The sequence below is a fragment of the Carassius carassius genome, chromosome 10, assembly GCF_963082965.1.
Source record: "Carassius carassius chromosome 10, fCarCar2.1, whole genome shotgun sequence".
NCBI lineage: Eukaryota > Metazoa > Chordata > Actinopteri > Cypriniformes > Cyprinidae > Carassius > Carassius carassius.
The window spans coordinates 28,250,096-28,265,913 of record NC_081764.1 but is presented as its reverse complement, the minus strand read 5'-3'; the positions used below and the strand labels follow the sequence as shown (position 1 = coordinate 28,265,913).

General features: G+C 40.6%; 1 protein-coding gene across 2 annotated transcripts; it reads right to left on the bottom strand.

The window, feature by feature from the left end:
- Positions 1–38: 38 nt before the first annotated feature.
- On the bottom strand, positions 39–15,818 carry LOC132151357 (pejvakin-like). 2 transcript variants are annotated; one of them, XM_059559456.1, is made up of 6 exons: positions 15,608–15,818; positions 15,108–15,303; positions 4,809–4,950; positions 4,305–4,422; positions 916–1,059; positions 39–813 (listed from the first exon to the last, which is right to left on the bottom strand). In XM_059559456.1, the coding sequence occupies exons 1-6, from the start codon at positions 15,816–15,818 to the stop codon at positions 512–514; spliced, it is 1,113 nt and encodes a 370-aa protein (XP_059415439.1). In that variant the 3' UTR covers positions 39–511. The 2 variants fall into 2 exon arrangements, with proteins under 2 accessions (XP_059415439.1, XP_059415440.1); XM_059559457.1 differs by lacking the exon at positions 916–1,059.

Here is a 15,818-nt window from a genome sequence, read left to right as displayed (position 1 = left end):
ATTGTCTGGAAACAGTTCCATGGTGTACTGTTCACAGGAGACATCAGTCAGCGGAGCACTTCCTGCTCTGCCATCATGTGATCTACAGGCTAATTTATTGATAGGCCTGAATTATTCAGACTGCACAGTGTGTTCGTAAACATCAGCTGGTCTTCACATGATGAAATAAATATCTGCTCTAGCTTTTTGCCCTAATGTATGTTATTTTGTCCATTTGTATCTGGATAGGTAAGAAACACAATCTTAAAACTGATATAAATGAACATTATGTACAAATATGTAAACAGGGCAATACACAATTAGCACCAATTAAGAGAGTCTCAATGTGTACACCAATAAAAAGTTGGGAATTATTTAGATTTTTTTATTATGTTTTTGAATGAGCAGAGAAGATTCTTTCTTTCATAAAAATGTGTGTTTGCCAAAATGAAAGCGGAGGGTTTTACATATTGCGGTCATATTGCACAACATTTGCACGAAAATCACCCTGAGAGTTCCTCCAGGCCATTCCTCACCTCATAGTTTTATGCCAGAGGTCAAAACATGGAACAGCATGGAGACGGACATATTTGTTTCCCCCTGAAGAGCATTCCAGGCAGCCATAGACAGTCTCACGCTTCTGGTGGCCCATGCCACACAAAGCACACGGTCCTTTAGGTATGTTATGGTTGAGCAGATTTACACGTGCATGCTTTTCATCTCGCAGGTAGGCTGTGGACAGGTCAGTCATGCTGGCAGCCTTCTCATAGTAGTCCGTCACAACATCATTCATGTACATATCCGAGTGAGTGAGCTCTTCAAATGTCCTGTCATCTACAGCAAGCACAGAGTGACATGTCAAGTCATATTTGGAATATTTCTTCAAGATCATTTTAAATATTGCAGATACAGCGATGACAACAGAATTTAAATCACCTGCTCTGAAAGGATTTCCATAGATGATTCCCGACAGGAATCTCCTGAGTCTTCCAAAGGAAAAACGGCCAATGAATCCCCCAAGCTGCTCACGGATCTGTTCCCTCTCAAACCCTCCTACTGACTCTGGTGCCACACATATGTCTGACCAAAGTTCAACCAAAGGTCATTAGATAAAACAGTAAACATTTTCAAATCTTAAAAAAATTGGCTCCATATATAACACCATAGATATAGATATATAGGCTATACTGTTAGAAGTGTGGAGTTAATGATTTTTTTATATATTTTAAAAAAGGATCTTATGCTTACCAAGGCTGCATTTATTTGATAAAAAAAAACTAATATTGTGAAATTATTATTATTATTCATTATTTTAAAATAATCAATTTGAATATATTTCCAAATGTAATTTATTTCTGTAATAACGCAGAATTTTCAGCAGCCATTACTCCTGTCTTCAGTGTAACATGATCCTTCAGAAATCCCTTTAATATGTTGATTTGGTGTTCAAGAAACATTAATAATGCTAAAAACCATTGTGCTGCTTAATATGTTCGTGGAAGCAGCAATACGCATTTTTTTGTATTCTTTGATGAATAAAAAGTTCAAAAGAACAGCATTTATTTTTGAAATAGAAATTTTTGTAACATTATAAATGTCTTTACTGTTACTTTTGATCAATTTATTGTATCCAACGCTGAAAAATATACATTTCTTAAATGCATTAATAAGGAATAATATACATATTTATTTTGTTTGAATGAGATGCAGTGATGTCAGCTTATATGTCAAGACTTGTGCGTTTTAAAACCTCCAATGTTACCCATTAGTCTCAGAGCATCAATGGTGAGGTTTGATGTGCATGGCAATGATGGTATACTTGCACTAAAAGCAACAGTATTCAGTGGGTCGCTTGTTTCTTCTCTGTCTAAATAATCCTGGCCTCCAAGTGCCTTGATCCGAGAACATCTCATATTTTAAAGCCATTAAAATATGTTGAATGTTATGGCTTCACACCTGTTTCTGGAGCATCTGACATGCTTGTTTTATAGTTGTCTGTGTAGGAAAGCAAAAGAGCTTAAAGTAAAACCAGAGTTGGGTGACAGGGAGGGGGATGCATTGGTCTTTTTTTAGGTTCTGAATGAAATATTCATAATCCCAATGGCTGTATTAGATGTTCATACTGAACTGGAAATGTGGAACAGTGAAGTAGTGCCAAACGGACATTTCAGTGGTTAATTTCTGCAATATTCCTCTCTCCATCCAGAAATGCAGGATCAAAAAGTGCTTAAATTCTGACTTGAAGAAAAAAAGGTCTATATTTATTTGTTCCTGTGTGGCTCTTCTGATTGAGTTTGATTTAAAATTTGATTTAAAGTTTAAAATTTCAATTTTAATATATTTCCAAATGTAATTTATTTCTGTAATAACGCAGAATTTTCAGCAGCCATTACTCCTGTCTTCAGTGTAACATGATCCTTCAGAAATCCCTTTAATATGTTGATTTGGTGTTCAAGAAACATTAATAATGCTAAAAACCATTGTGCTGCTTAATATGTTCGTGGAAGCGGCAATACGCATTTTTTTTTATTCTTTGATGAATAAAAAGTTCAAAAGAACAGCATTTATTTTTGAAATAGAAATTTTTGTAACATTATAAATGTCTTTACTGTTACTTTTGATCAATTTATTGTATCCAACGCTGAAAAATATACATTTCTTAAAAAAAAAAAAAAAAAAAAAAAAAATATATATATACACACACACACACACACACACACACATATATATATATATATATATATATATATATATATACATATATGTGTATATATATCTATATATATACATAGTGGTGCATCTAAATAAATAATAATGTGGAAAAGTTCATTTGTTTCAGTAATTCAACTCAATTTATGAAACTTGTGTATTAAATAAATTCAATGCACACAGACTGTTCTTTTAATTGTGTTGATTTTGGCTCACATTTAACCCACCATCTCAACAAATTAGAATACTTAGAATAGAATTAGAATAGAAAAAAAAAACTTTTTAGTGAATTTTTGGCCTTCTGGAAAGTATGTTAATTTACTCAATACTTGGTAGGGGCTTGTTTTGCTTTAATTACTGCCTCAATTCGGCCTGGCATGGAGGAGATCAGTTTGTGGCACTGCTGAGGTGGTATGGAAGCCCAGGTTTCTTTGACAGTGGCCTTTAGTTCATATGCATTTTTTAGTCTCTTGTTTCTCATTTTCCTCTTGACAATACCCCATTGGTTCTCTATGGGGTTCAGGTCTGGTGAGTTTGCTGGCCAGTCAAGCACACCAACAGCATAGTCATTTAACCCACTTTTGGCAGTGTGGGCAGGTGCCAAATCCTGCTGGAAAATAAAATCAGCATCTTCAAAAAGCTGGTCAGCAGAAGGAAGCATGAAGTGCTCCTAAATTTCTTGGTAAACGGGTGCAGTGACTTTGGTTTTCAAAAAACACAATGGACCAACACCAGCAGATGACATTGCACCTCAAATGATCACAGACTCTGGAAACTTAACACTGGACTTCAAGCAACTTGGGCTATGAGCTTCTCCACCCTTCATCCAGACTCTAGGACCTTGGTTTCCAAAAGATATACAAAACTTGCTCTCATCTGAAGGAGGGCTTTGGACCTGGGCAACAGTCCAGTTCTTCTTCTCCTTAGCCCAGGTAAGACGCCTCTGACTTTGTCTGTGGTTCAGGAGTGGCTTAACAAGAGGAATACGACAACTGTAGCCAAATTCCTTGACACGTCTGTATGCCTTGACCCCAGCCTCATTCCATTCCTTGTAAAGTTCACTCAAATTCTTAAATCAGTTTTGCTTGACAATCCTCATAAGGCTCCGGTTCTCTCGGTTGGTTGTGCATCTTTTTCTTCCACACTTTTCCCTTCCACTCAACTTTTTGTTAACATGCTTGGATACAGCACTCTGTGAACAGCCAGCTTCTTTGGAAATGAATGTTTGTGGCTTACCCTCCTTGTGAAGGGTGTCAATAATGGTCTTCTGGACAACTGTCAAATCAGCAGCCTTCCCCATGTGTAGCCTAGTGAACCAAACCGAGAGACCATTTTGAAGGCTCAGGAAACCTTTGCAGGTGTTTTGAGTTGATTAGCTGATTGGCATGTCACCATATTCTTTTTTGGTGAGATAGTGAATTGGTCTGTTTTTGTTAAATGTGAGCCAAAATCATCACAATTAAAATAACCAAAGACTTAAACTACTTCAATCTTTGTGCGTTGAATTTATTTAATACACAAGTTTCACAATTTGAATTAAATTAATGAAATAAATGAACTCTTCTATATATATATTTCTGAGCCCATGACAGAATACTGTATTATTGGAGGCTTACCGAGACGTCCATCAAGACGCACATAAAGCTCTAGCAAACTGAATGCTATGGTCGTGTGAGCTGGAATTACAATGGCTTTATCTCGACCTTTAGGGTTTCGACCATCATCTATCTGGAACTGTGTGGGATGATAAAGAGTATCAGAGAATATATCAGATATACTGTATATATATATGTATATATATATATATATATATATATACAGTACAGGCCAAATGTTTGGACACACCTTCTCATTCAAAGAGCTTTTTTTATTTTCATGACTATGAAAATTGTATTTTCACACTGAAGGCATCAAAACTATGAATTAACACACGTGGAATGATATACATATATACATAACAAAAAAGTGTGAAACAACTGAAAATATGTCATATTCTAGGTTCTTCAAAGTAGCCACCTTTTGTTTTGATTACTGCTTTGCACACTCTTGGCATTCTCTTGATGAGCTTCCAGAGGTAGTCACCTGAAATGACACACACACACACACTTGCATTTATTTACCCTCATGGTAGTTCCTCGCACTCCAGCGTGGACGGTGAGTGAACACTGTCGTGTGGTGCGGATGCTCTCCATGACAACACACAGGACAGTCCGCCTACTCTCTTTGGACTGACGGATCAAACAGTGATCCAGATCTACTTTCCTGATAGAAAAAGAAGTGAGAGGAGAATAGATGGAAAGATTTGTGAGAAAAAGAACGAGATAATTCAGTCAGGGACGTGGGAACATATTGTGAGAGGGGAGGCGGGATTCTTGGGGGAGGGGGGGTGTTAGTGTAGACCTATAGTAGGCTGTGTTATGAATCCTGATTGACTTTATGATTAGTTAAATCTGTTTTGCACATGCATCGCCACAGAGTTAACCATTTCAGACAGTACAGGACAGCCTCTGTGTCATTCACTTCACGCCTGTGGGCGTTACGCACAGCTCAGTGTGGCCAGAGACAATTTATAAGACACATGCCACTTCCTCAATCCTCAATACAACTATATAAGGAAAACCTGTAACGTCAAAGATGGCGGTTGTATGCACATGTCCCCCCCCTTCCGCTGGAAAGCCAATCATCTGCTTTTAACAGTCGAGCCGGGAAACATTTAAGCCTATCGTCTGGTTCCACTGACGCACAAGAAGAACAAGACACAAGAAAAGAATAATTCAAAATATTGTACTGTACACTAATAAAACAAATGACATTGAGCATTTGTTTCAGTGCTTGGCCCAACACCGGCATTCTGGATATAGACGTAAATGAAGTTGGTGTCGTGAACCCTTGCGCATGCATAGTAAAAGTATAAATTTTTGGGCAAAGTCATGAAAATTTTTCAGCGATTTTTTATCATATTTTACTCCTGTTTCTATACATGCAGTTTTTATGTCCAGGTGACCAGTGAAAGTGCAGTTCTGACTCTCTGCCCATTCATTTAGATAGGAGCCTGGTCTTGTTAGTCCGAAATAGCTGCCCGGAGGCGTTGCCAAGATGGCAGTTAAGTGGCTTGCCTAAAGGACTTTGGTGTGGCCCAGGCACGGTGCCAGGATTCCAGTTTTGGATGGGCCAGACCAATTGTGGGTGGGACCAATCGTTATCCAATCACTGCTTAACCTAATAAAAAAATATTGACTAATATAGCCTACTGTTATATTATCTGTACATATACATAATATAGATTTTAATAGCTTGCTTTAAATATTTTGTTGCACTGTTAAAAGTTTCTGTGAATTAGGACAGACCTATCCGCGATCGCTCTCCATGGTTCTGACCAAAGAAGAGCGCTTTGGAATCTCCATTACGCATGAAACGCATCATACCTGGGTTGCGTTTCCCGATAACATTGTCTCTTAGAACGCTACGAAGACTCTTAAGGTATAACTTAACTAAAGGTATACTACCACTAAAGGTATATCATTGCTAGGCATCTTCAGGGCTATCATCCACTCGCGAGGCAGAGGCGCTGGGCCCTCCTAGCAACGGCACTGTTTTTGGTAAAACATGATTTTGACGACTTCATTAAGTTTTGTTTTATAGAAAACTCTTTTTAAAAGATATTCATTTTGTATAAATTGTATCTTAATTTTGATCAATGTTTTATCAATCAATTGCCCGTATTTAATAAATAAGAAGCAAATATATAGCAGACAATGTAATAACCTTAGTGTAATTGACAGAATTACAAAAAAATATTTTGCTACCTAAATGTTAAGTTTTTACTGCAAATGTCGAAATGCGTGCTCTTTGGTCCATCAGTGCTTGAGTCACTGATCGCATTAGAATAAAATATCTCAAAATAAAATACAAAATTGACTGATTTATGAATGTACTATATACATACTTCTCATCAGTCGGAAATACAGATAAATGCTTTCATTTGTTGTATTTTTTATCCTGAAAGAAAACAGAAAAACAAAAGAGCGAATCATAGGCCTACATGGAGTCTGTACATGTTATGCTTCTTACGCAGACTTTTGGGACTCAGTTTTGAACTGGTGTCAAGGCACAATGAATGAAATGCACAAATGGTAATTAAATAGAACCCCTGAAATGAACGAGGGCGAGCGGTTCTATTTTCACAACATTTTGGAACATGCAAGTGGAAGTTTATTGTTGTATAAACACCTTTCTAACGATCGCGTTAGTTGAGCTGTATGCGCGAAATAATTTTATGACACAAAATTTTGAAATGTAGGCTTAAATCAAACACATTTTAATTCAGTTTCTGTATATATATATATATATATATATATATATATATATATATATATATATATATATATATGGAAAACAAAAACAATGAAAAAAACAGCTGGCTGACCCCTAGAGGGCCCCCCCCGCACCCCACAAAATTTTTGTGTATGAATGCAAAAACTTATTGGGAATCAAAGGAATGTAAAATTTAAGCAAGCAAACCCAAAGTTTTTGCGAGTGAACACAAAGTTCTCTTTCTAACATTCGTTCAGTATCTCACTATGGGACTGCCTCAGGGCGTGGCCGATCGTGGAAGCACCAATAACACCACGTCTGCCAACCATGGCAAGACCAATCGCTGCAGTGATCAGGGAGTCCTACCTATATATATGTATATAAACCGCAGCTACCTGCCATTTCGTCATTCTCGCTCTCTTCCCTGTGAAGGTTTCGGAAGCTGTCCTCAGCAGACTTTGGGAATAATTGCTAAACAGTTTATCAACGGAGCCGCAAGGTAACATCCCAAATGCAGTAGATTCTTAACATTTGTCGAGTGACTTGCAAAGATAACTAACTTGTTAAGGCGAGTTTTCTACTTGAAGTTTTTGTTTTTCTTTTCCCAAGTTTTGGGCGCTGTCACCACGCACCAAAAAGTAGGAAAAAGAGCTCTCTGTCGCAGCACAGCTCCGTACTAGTTGTCACGTTGTGGTGGGCTTACCGTACGAAGAGAGTGCAGGCTTCATGGCCACTGCAAAAGAGCCGGAGAGCCCCGGAGGAAAGGACCGTCCTCCTCATCAGTGTGCGTGTGGAATGTGGATTTCTGCAAAAGATTCACACAGTCTCTGCATCTCCTGCTTGGGTGCTAAACATGCTCAGGCAGCGTTGTCCAACCCCGAGGGCTGTCCCCACTGTGCGACGTTCTCGGTCAAAACCCGAGAGTGAAAGCTTAGCGTTGCAGTAGCTGGGAAGTCAGACCCATGCCTCTCTGCTCAACCCAGAGTGGAAATGATGGATTGTCCACAGGCCTCCAGCTCCTGGGGTGAGATAATGGAGAAGGTGTCACCCGTCCTTCCCCCGCTGTTTGAAGATCTGTTAGTGGGAGAGGAAGATGACGATGAAGTGTTATCGGCCATCATCGAGGACGAGGATGATGATGATGATGTTGAAGATGCTATTCTTCCCCCGATGCAGTCGCGCCACCGAGTGCACAGGATGAGAGCTCACCCTCCCAGATGCAGACGGATACAGATCTTCTCGAGGTCTGTCACAGGGCCAAGGCTAGACTGTCGATCGACTGGCCATCCCAATCAGCAGACAAAGGAGCGGAAAGAGACTTCCGTCACGTCTCCCTCCAGTGAGGCAGTTTATTCCAGTCGTCCTGGCTTGTGTGGCTGAAATGAAGAGGTTTTGGGATAAGCCTTTTTCCCACCGAGTACCTGTTAAGGGCTTCTCCAGGCTAGATGTCCAGGGAATGGAGGATTTGGGGATGGCAGATGACAGGGAGGCCCTGTAGAATCATCTGTGGCGAATCATTTGAAGCCGAGCCACAGGGCAGTGATCTCTTCAACTGGGGCCTCATTGCCAGGGAAAACAGAGTGCTTTGCCGGCTCCGTTTTTCAAAAGATTTATAAATCTTCTGCACTGGCCGTATGTACTTTGAATGCGACGTCCCTCCTTACAGCCTATCAAGCGGAGTTATTAGCGGAGATGGGGCATCAGCTGGACTCCGGTTCTCCCAACCCAGCGCTCTGGGAGGAGATATGCATCATTGCAGATTTAAACCTGTGCACGTCCCGCGGAGCAGTTCAAAGCTGTGTTCGGGGTATGGGCTTAGCGGTTGTGGGAGAGAGATCACTATGGCTGGGTTTGTCAGGCCTCTCTGACAAAGAAAAAGTGGAGTTTTTGGATGGCCCTATCGATCCAAAGGCCATGTTCGGCACGACGGTAACAGCTATGTGTCAGCAATGTGACCTGTGGAAAAAAGAGGGAGAAGATTCAAGGTCTGTCTCCCCAGAAAGCCGGCAGCTCGTCCTTATCACCCAAGCCGTCCGAATTTCAGCCCTTCAGGTAGAGGAGGTCAACCTTCCGTCCTGCTCCGCCACAACAGCCGGGAAGCGCGGCCCTCAGTCAAAGCCTGCTTTCATAAAACCGAAACAATAATTCGCAGCCGCAGCAGTAAAACACCAGTCGGCCCCCCCTCAAGGGAACAGAAAGAGGCGGTCGACCTGAGACATCAGTTTGGCAACAAAAAGGGTTTGGAGACAGCACTCCGGGTTTCTCTGTCCCATCCCTTCAAAACGATTCCTTTCTCCCTCCCACGGGTAAACGGAGAAGGAATTTAAGTGTACAAAGTGTTCGTGTGGGCAGTTCAAAGTCCAGTGTTCGTGGGAAAATGGCCCATTTTTGCCTTGGCGCCCCCCAAAGAATTGTCTCTCCATCCACTTACGAGGTTTGTTCTGGGGGATGAAAGACATAAGGATCCCATCACAAATAAAGTTTTCTCTGTTGCATCCAAGCCAAGGGCTGGGGGCACAGAGCAGGATACATATAAAAAGATATCACAAAAAAGTAAAACAATCACAAAAAATTATGAATATAACTCCTTCAACAGAGCATTATTCCCCCCCCTTCGCCACTAGACCGAAGCTTGTAAGGGCACACTCGCTACTCAAACAGAGAACTGGCACGCATTGCAGTTCATCCCTGGGTTTTAACCACAATAGACAGAGGATACAGACTTCAATTCGCTGTAAAACCTCCTGTGTTCAATGGAGTGGTAATTTCAGTGGCCCAAGGGAAGCAGCTCAGGTTTTAGAGGAAGAAATATCCTCTTTAATGAGAAAATGAGTGATAACAATGATTCCAACAGAGGAAAGCCAGACGGGCTTCTACTCCCATTATTTTGTGATTCCCAAACGAGGGGAAGGTCTCTGTCCCATTTTAGATTTAAGGGTCCTCAGCAAACCCCTCAGAAAATACAAATTCAAAATGCTTTCACTCAGAACTTTGTGTCAAAGTATTCATCAAGGGTATTGGTTCACCTCAGTGGACCTCCAGGATGCATATTTTCACATAGATATTTTTCCTGCTCATATGAAATATCTGAGGTTCGCTTATCAGGGCACAGCATACGAGTGTATGAGGATCCCCTTTGGCATGGCTTTGGCACCCAGGGTGCCAAAATGTGTGGAAGTGGCTCTGACACAGTTAAGGAACGGAGGAGTCAGTGTTTCATAATATCTGGACAATCTGCTCATCTGCACACCGTCTCCGCATCAAGCAGAGAGAGATTAGGTTTCAAGATAAACCAAATGAAGAGTTGTCTAATTCCTTCACAGGAAATAGTCTACTGGGGTCTCAGGTTGAATTCAGTGAGGTTTCGAGCGTTCCTATCAGAAGAACGCATCAAAACATTTCTCACCTGCCTCTCCCTCTTTCAACGAGGGAGTTTAGTCTCTTTTGGAGTCTATGTCTTCGTCTACTGGGTCTGATGGCCTCAACAGTGTCAGTGGTTCCCCTGGGACTGCTGAGAATGAAGGATTTTCAGAACTGGACAGCGTCACAGGGCATTTGCCCCACGAGCCGTCTCAGCCACAGAGTTAGTGTTTTACCAGAATGCACGAGTACTCTCTGTCATTGGATTGCCAACAAGTGAAGCTTGTGAGAACGCACTTCTCCCTGTCTGTTTATATAGGCTATCACCGTTGTATTGTCTGTCCTGACCAATACATGATGATTCTTGAGAAAATGCACAAAATGTCTCAGAACTAGTAACACTGTCATTAGTTCTAGAAAATGTATGTGCTTCTCTCTCAGTGCCGAAGACCAAACTCCCCTCACTGTTCTGCCCTCGAACAATGCCCCCCAGCCCGTGAGAGATGCATCTGTTGTCACCACTTTTCTCAATAGTACAGGACCCAGGGGACATCCTTTCCTGAGAAAAGATAGTTATGCTCATGGTGTGGCAGAGATTCGGCCAGGCCGCCGTAGATCTCTTTGCATCGCGCGAAGATGCGCAATGACCCCTGCTCTTCTCTCTGGTGGGCAACGATGCATCGTTGGGTGTGGATGCTCTAGTCCACGAGAGGCCAGACGTGTTACTTTACGCTTTCCCTCCGCTGAGCCTGATCGAGCTGACACTACGAAGGGTTCGGGAACGAAAGCATGTAATGATTCTGATCGCACCATACAGGCCGGGGAGACTTTGGGTTGTGAAGATAGCGCAACTGCTCTACGACCAGCCATGGCCGTTACCAGCACGCAGGGATCTCCTCTCACAAGCACGGGGGGATATATTTCATCCCTCCCCTCAGAAACCAGCTCTCTGTGCCTGGCCCATGAGAGGCTAAATCGGAATGCAGCTGGGTTACCTCCGAAAGTGATTGAGACAATTCAGAACGCGAGGGCTGCCTCAACTCGCTCTTTATATAATCTCAAATGGAGGGTTGGTGGGCAGATAGGAACATAGTTCCTTTCCTGTGTTCAGTTTCGGATGTGCTGTTTTTTTACAGGACCTTCTAGATAAGGGCAGAGCCTTTTCTACGGTTAAGGTTTATCTGTCCGCTATCTCGGCATGTCATGTGAGTATTAACTCGGGTACTATTGGCCAGCACCCTCTCGTCTGTCAATCTATGAGAGGTGCACGTCGCTTACACCCAGTGTTGAAGTCACTGGTCCCGTCCTGGTACCTGGTTCTGAACGCGCTCTCAAAAGCCCCTTTTGAGCCCATTGGTAAAATTGCCTTGAAGCTACTAGCTCTAAAGATGGCTCTGTTACTCGATCTCATTTCAGCAAAAAGGATGAGTAAACTTCATGCTTTAGCAGTTCACTCCTCATGTATGTTGTTCGCTAAAAGTCACTTTTAGAGCTAACCCGGTGTTCATACACAAAGTGTTTGATCACGCTGGTGAAGTTCAATCAGTGGACCTGCTAACTTTTGATCCACCACCCTTTGCATCCCCAGAGGAGGAGAGGTTACACAGTTTATGTCCTGTTCGTACTCTGCATATGTATGTTCAGAGAACACATACACTTCGTAAGAGCAATCAGCTGTTTGTCTCTTGGGCTGAATCTTACAGAGGAAGAGGACTCTGTACAGATCTCCCATCAACACCTTTCTCATTGGGTGGTGGTGGCTCTCGTATTATGTTACAATAATTCGAATTTGGAGCCCCCAATAGGACCACGAGCACACTCTACTAGAGGCATGGCTATTTCTTGGGCTCTGTTTAGAGAAATCTCTATTCATCAATCTCTTAAATACAGTCACCTACAGAACCTTCTGTTCTCAGTGGTGGACAGTAACGGAGTAGATTTACTTCGTTACTGTATTTAAGTACATTTTTCAAGTATCTGTACTTTACTGAAGTAGTTTTATTTTGAGTAACTTTTACTTTTACTTCACTACATTCCAAAGCATAAGATCGTACTTTTTACTTCACTACATTTCATATAACATATCGTTACTCCCTATAATATATCACGTGCTCCGACACGCAGAAGCGGTGTCTGATTCATCATGAACGAACTGAGTCTTTTCAAAATAAACTTTTAAATCAGATCGCAAATCGCACCAAAGGATTCGTTTACGAATTAGAATTATCCGATTACAGCTGTTCTGGAGTCGACCACTCACTGATTCAAATGAACCGTTTAGTGCGAGTCTACAGAAGTAAGAACTGGGAGATCTTGTGAGCGCGCGTTCGTCTGATGTTGCTAAAAGTAAGTTGTTAATGTCGAAATTTAGGATTAATTATTGTAGCTGAAAATCCTATTTAGGTCAAAATTGTTCGTTGTTTGGGAACTAAATCCGCTGTAAAGAGTGATCTATTTAAGCCCACTGAAATGCTCGAGTGCAGACGATGCAGACGATGCAGACACATCAATCAGCGTCTCTGTGTTTTAGGTAAAAAAAAAAAACCATTAAACTAACACAGATTAAATATAATAACTAATGCATGTTCAAATTCCCCGCTGCCGTAATATTAACAGTTTTATTAAAATGCTACCATGTCCTATGTGACATCTGTTTTTATATTGTTTATCAACAGTAACGTTATATTGTTTGGATTAACTAGACGAGTAGACAGACATGAATGTTTATTCATAACCATACTGAAAATAAGTAAATATTGTTAGCTGATGCTAACTGTCTAGCTAACAAGCTTGCTGGTGCTAACTTGAGGTAATTTTTATAAATAATGTCAAAATATTTTTATTCAATCCCTATATATATAGATTATATCTGGGTAGAAAAGAAAGGATGTGATGTTCAGAACATGGTAACTACAGTAATTATCAAATGCCGCGTTTCCACCGAAATTACCCGGAACATTTGTACAAGGAACTTTTTTCCCAGGAAATTTTTTCCCCCCAGACCTGTTGCTTTCTGCGTTTCTACCACGGTGTAAAGTACCGGGAAGATTAGGCAAATAGACTGGTGACGTAGGTCTGACCGCGTTTCTCAATACAAAGTACGCTGATTTTGGACGTGCATTCTTTGTAGTTCAGACTTTGTGCATTCGACTCCGGAGTGTGATGTCCACGACGACGCAAGTCCAGTAAATCTGCAAACAGCAGCGTACTTGATAACTTCAGTCAGCTGACCATAGTTACTGCTATTTTCCTCTCTGTATATTTACAATAAAACGAAATAGGATATCAAATACCACTGCCTCCTTTCGTTTTCATTTAAGCATAATAACAGCTGCAGAAATGTACTTAGTTCAGGGATATGTGTATATATACAGCCATTACAATGAAATGAAATATTATATAGATTTGCCTTTTTATTTTCATTTTAACATAGATAAATTGAATACAGACCAAAGAAAACCTGTTAGATTTACCCCGCAGCTGGATTATATTTTATGTTTAACCACTAAAGAGACATCAGAGCCAGCGGCACACATCAGAAGGTCTAGCCGAGGTGAGGCTGCTTCTCGGCGGATAGATGATCACTGATCTCCCGCTGGTCGCGTGGAGCTGACCGTCTCTGAGATCGGCGAAACACATTTTTAAATAGGCGCTGTCTTCATAAATAAACCACAGATTTGAGTTTTAAACAACTACATTCTCGTCTGAAATACTTTTAAAATTACATTTCATGACACAATAACAGTAATATTTTGAAAATGTTGATCCGAATAAATGGTGGTTGAACTCAACCAATGCTGCGTGAACTCAACCAATCAGGATGTTTAGGGGCCAAGTCCCGCCCCCGAAAGTTCCAGAACTTTGAAAAAGTACCACCTCGCCAGCTGGGACTTTCTGAGGGGCATTTTTTTACCCGGAACTTTATTTAGTTCCTGGTTCCTGCAGTGGAAACACACCGAGTACCAGGCCAAAGTCCCTAGTTCCTGGGTAAAGTTCCTGCGGTGGAAACGCGGCAAAAGTGGGAAGAGATGCACCCTGTTTGGCCAGGGGTGTTTTTACACAACAGACAAGGTTTGAGAAGGAAAAAATCATTATGAAAATATAATTATATTTTCCTTAAAACGTTCTTCCTAACTTCAGGCCTTATTATCATGTCATATATAACTCTGATGTTCTGTAAAACAACAAACTTTCAAATACTTTTTTCTTACTGGTGAAAATCAGATGGTCAACTCCGCTTTCTCTCAGGTACATCACAGTGTAAGCTTCACAGTGAACATTACTCTCATCAAAATAGTCCATATCAACAACAAACATATATCTTGACTCCATATAGTGGTTATTTTGGAAAAAATCCCAGGTATTTTGAGCAGTAGGATTATAAAAAAAATATGTGCTAATATAAAATTAAATTAAGAAGCCTATATAAAATTGCAAACATTTATCTTTCAGTACTTTTTACTTAAGTACATAAAAAATTAAGTACTTTTGTACTTTCACTTGAGTAAAATTGAAAAAGCAGTACTTTTACTTTTACTGGAGTAATATTTTATTATACGAATCTGTACTTTTATTCAAGTACTTGATTTCTGTACTTCGTCCACCACTAATGCAACCTGTCTGTAAAATGCAAAAAGTGGAGTGAAACAAACAGTGAAAAGTCCTGGTGCTGCTGGAAAAATTCCAGTTCTCAGACAGTTTTGAAGAAAAATATAGAAAAAAAAATTGTACACAGTGTTCTCTACCTTGAATTGAGTTCCCTCAGTAGTGTAGGAACCTCCACCTCATGCTTGGTCACAATTCCAAACGAGGCCTTCACCGCCACAGAGTCAGAACCACTCACATTTACCCCCACCTCGTGGATCAGATGGTTGCCCAAACGCCCATTTAGGGCAACATCCGACTTGTCTTCATAGTTTAGGAGCTGATATGAGGAGACCCCTGTCAACCAGAGGAAAATACAGACACACTCTGCTGATACCACTTACAATATGTACTTAATTCATAATAAAAATAGTTTATTTTTATAACATTATGTGTTATAACATAACACTAATGTTTGCAAAAAAATATATTAAAAAAATTGTATATACAGCTGTTATCATGCATTTTTAAGTAAAAATTGAACATGCACGTACAGTTCTACAAGTATGTTTGATTGAAGGCATGAGAACCAAGTGTTTGTTCATCTATACTTTTCTATATTCTATATTTTTTTTTCTAATTATTATTTATCCTAACTCACCTGCTGTAATCTCTTTCTCTCCCACGAGTATGTCTTTTAGTGAGAAGGGGGTTGTGGCATATTTGGTCTTCTTCCAGAAGTGTCGTCTCCTCTTCGTCGTCACCAGGCTGAGTGGTTGATATCGGTCCGCTTCACTTAGACTAGACACATGGACGAGGCGTCCAGTGTCCCCTACCTGCTTCACAAAATTCTTGGTTGCTGCCGCAAACAT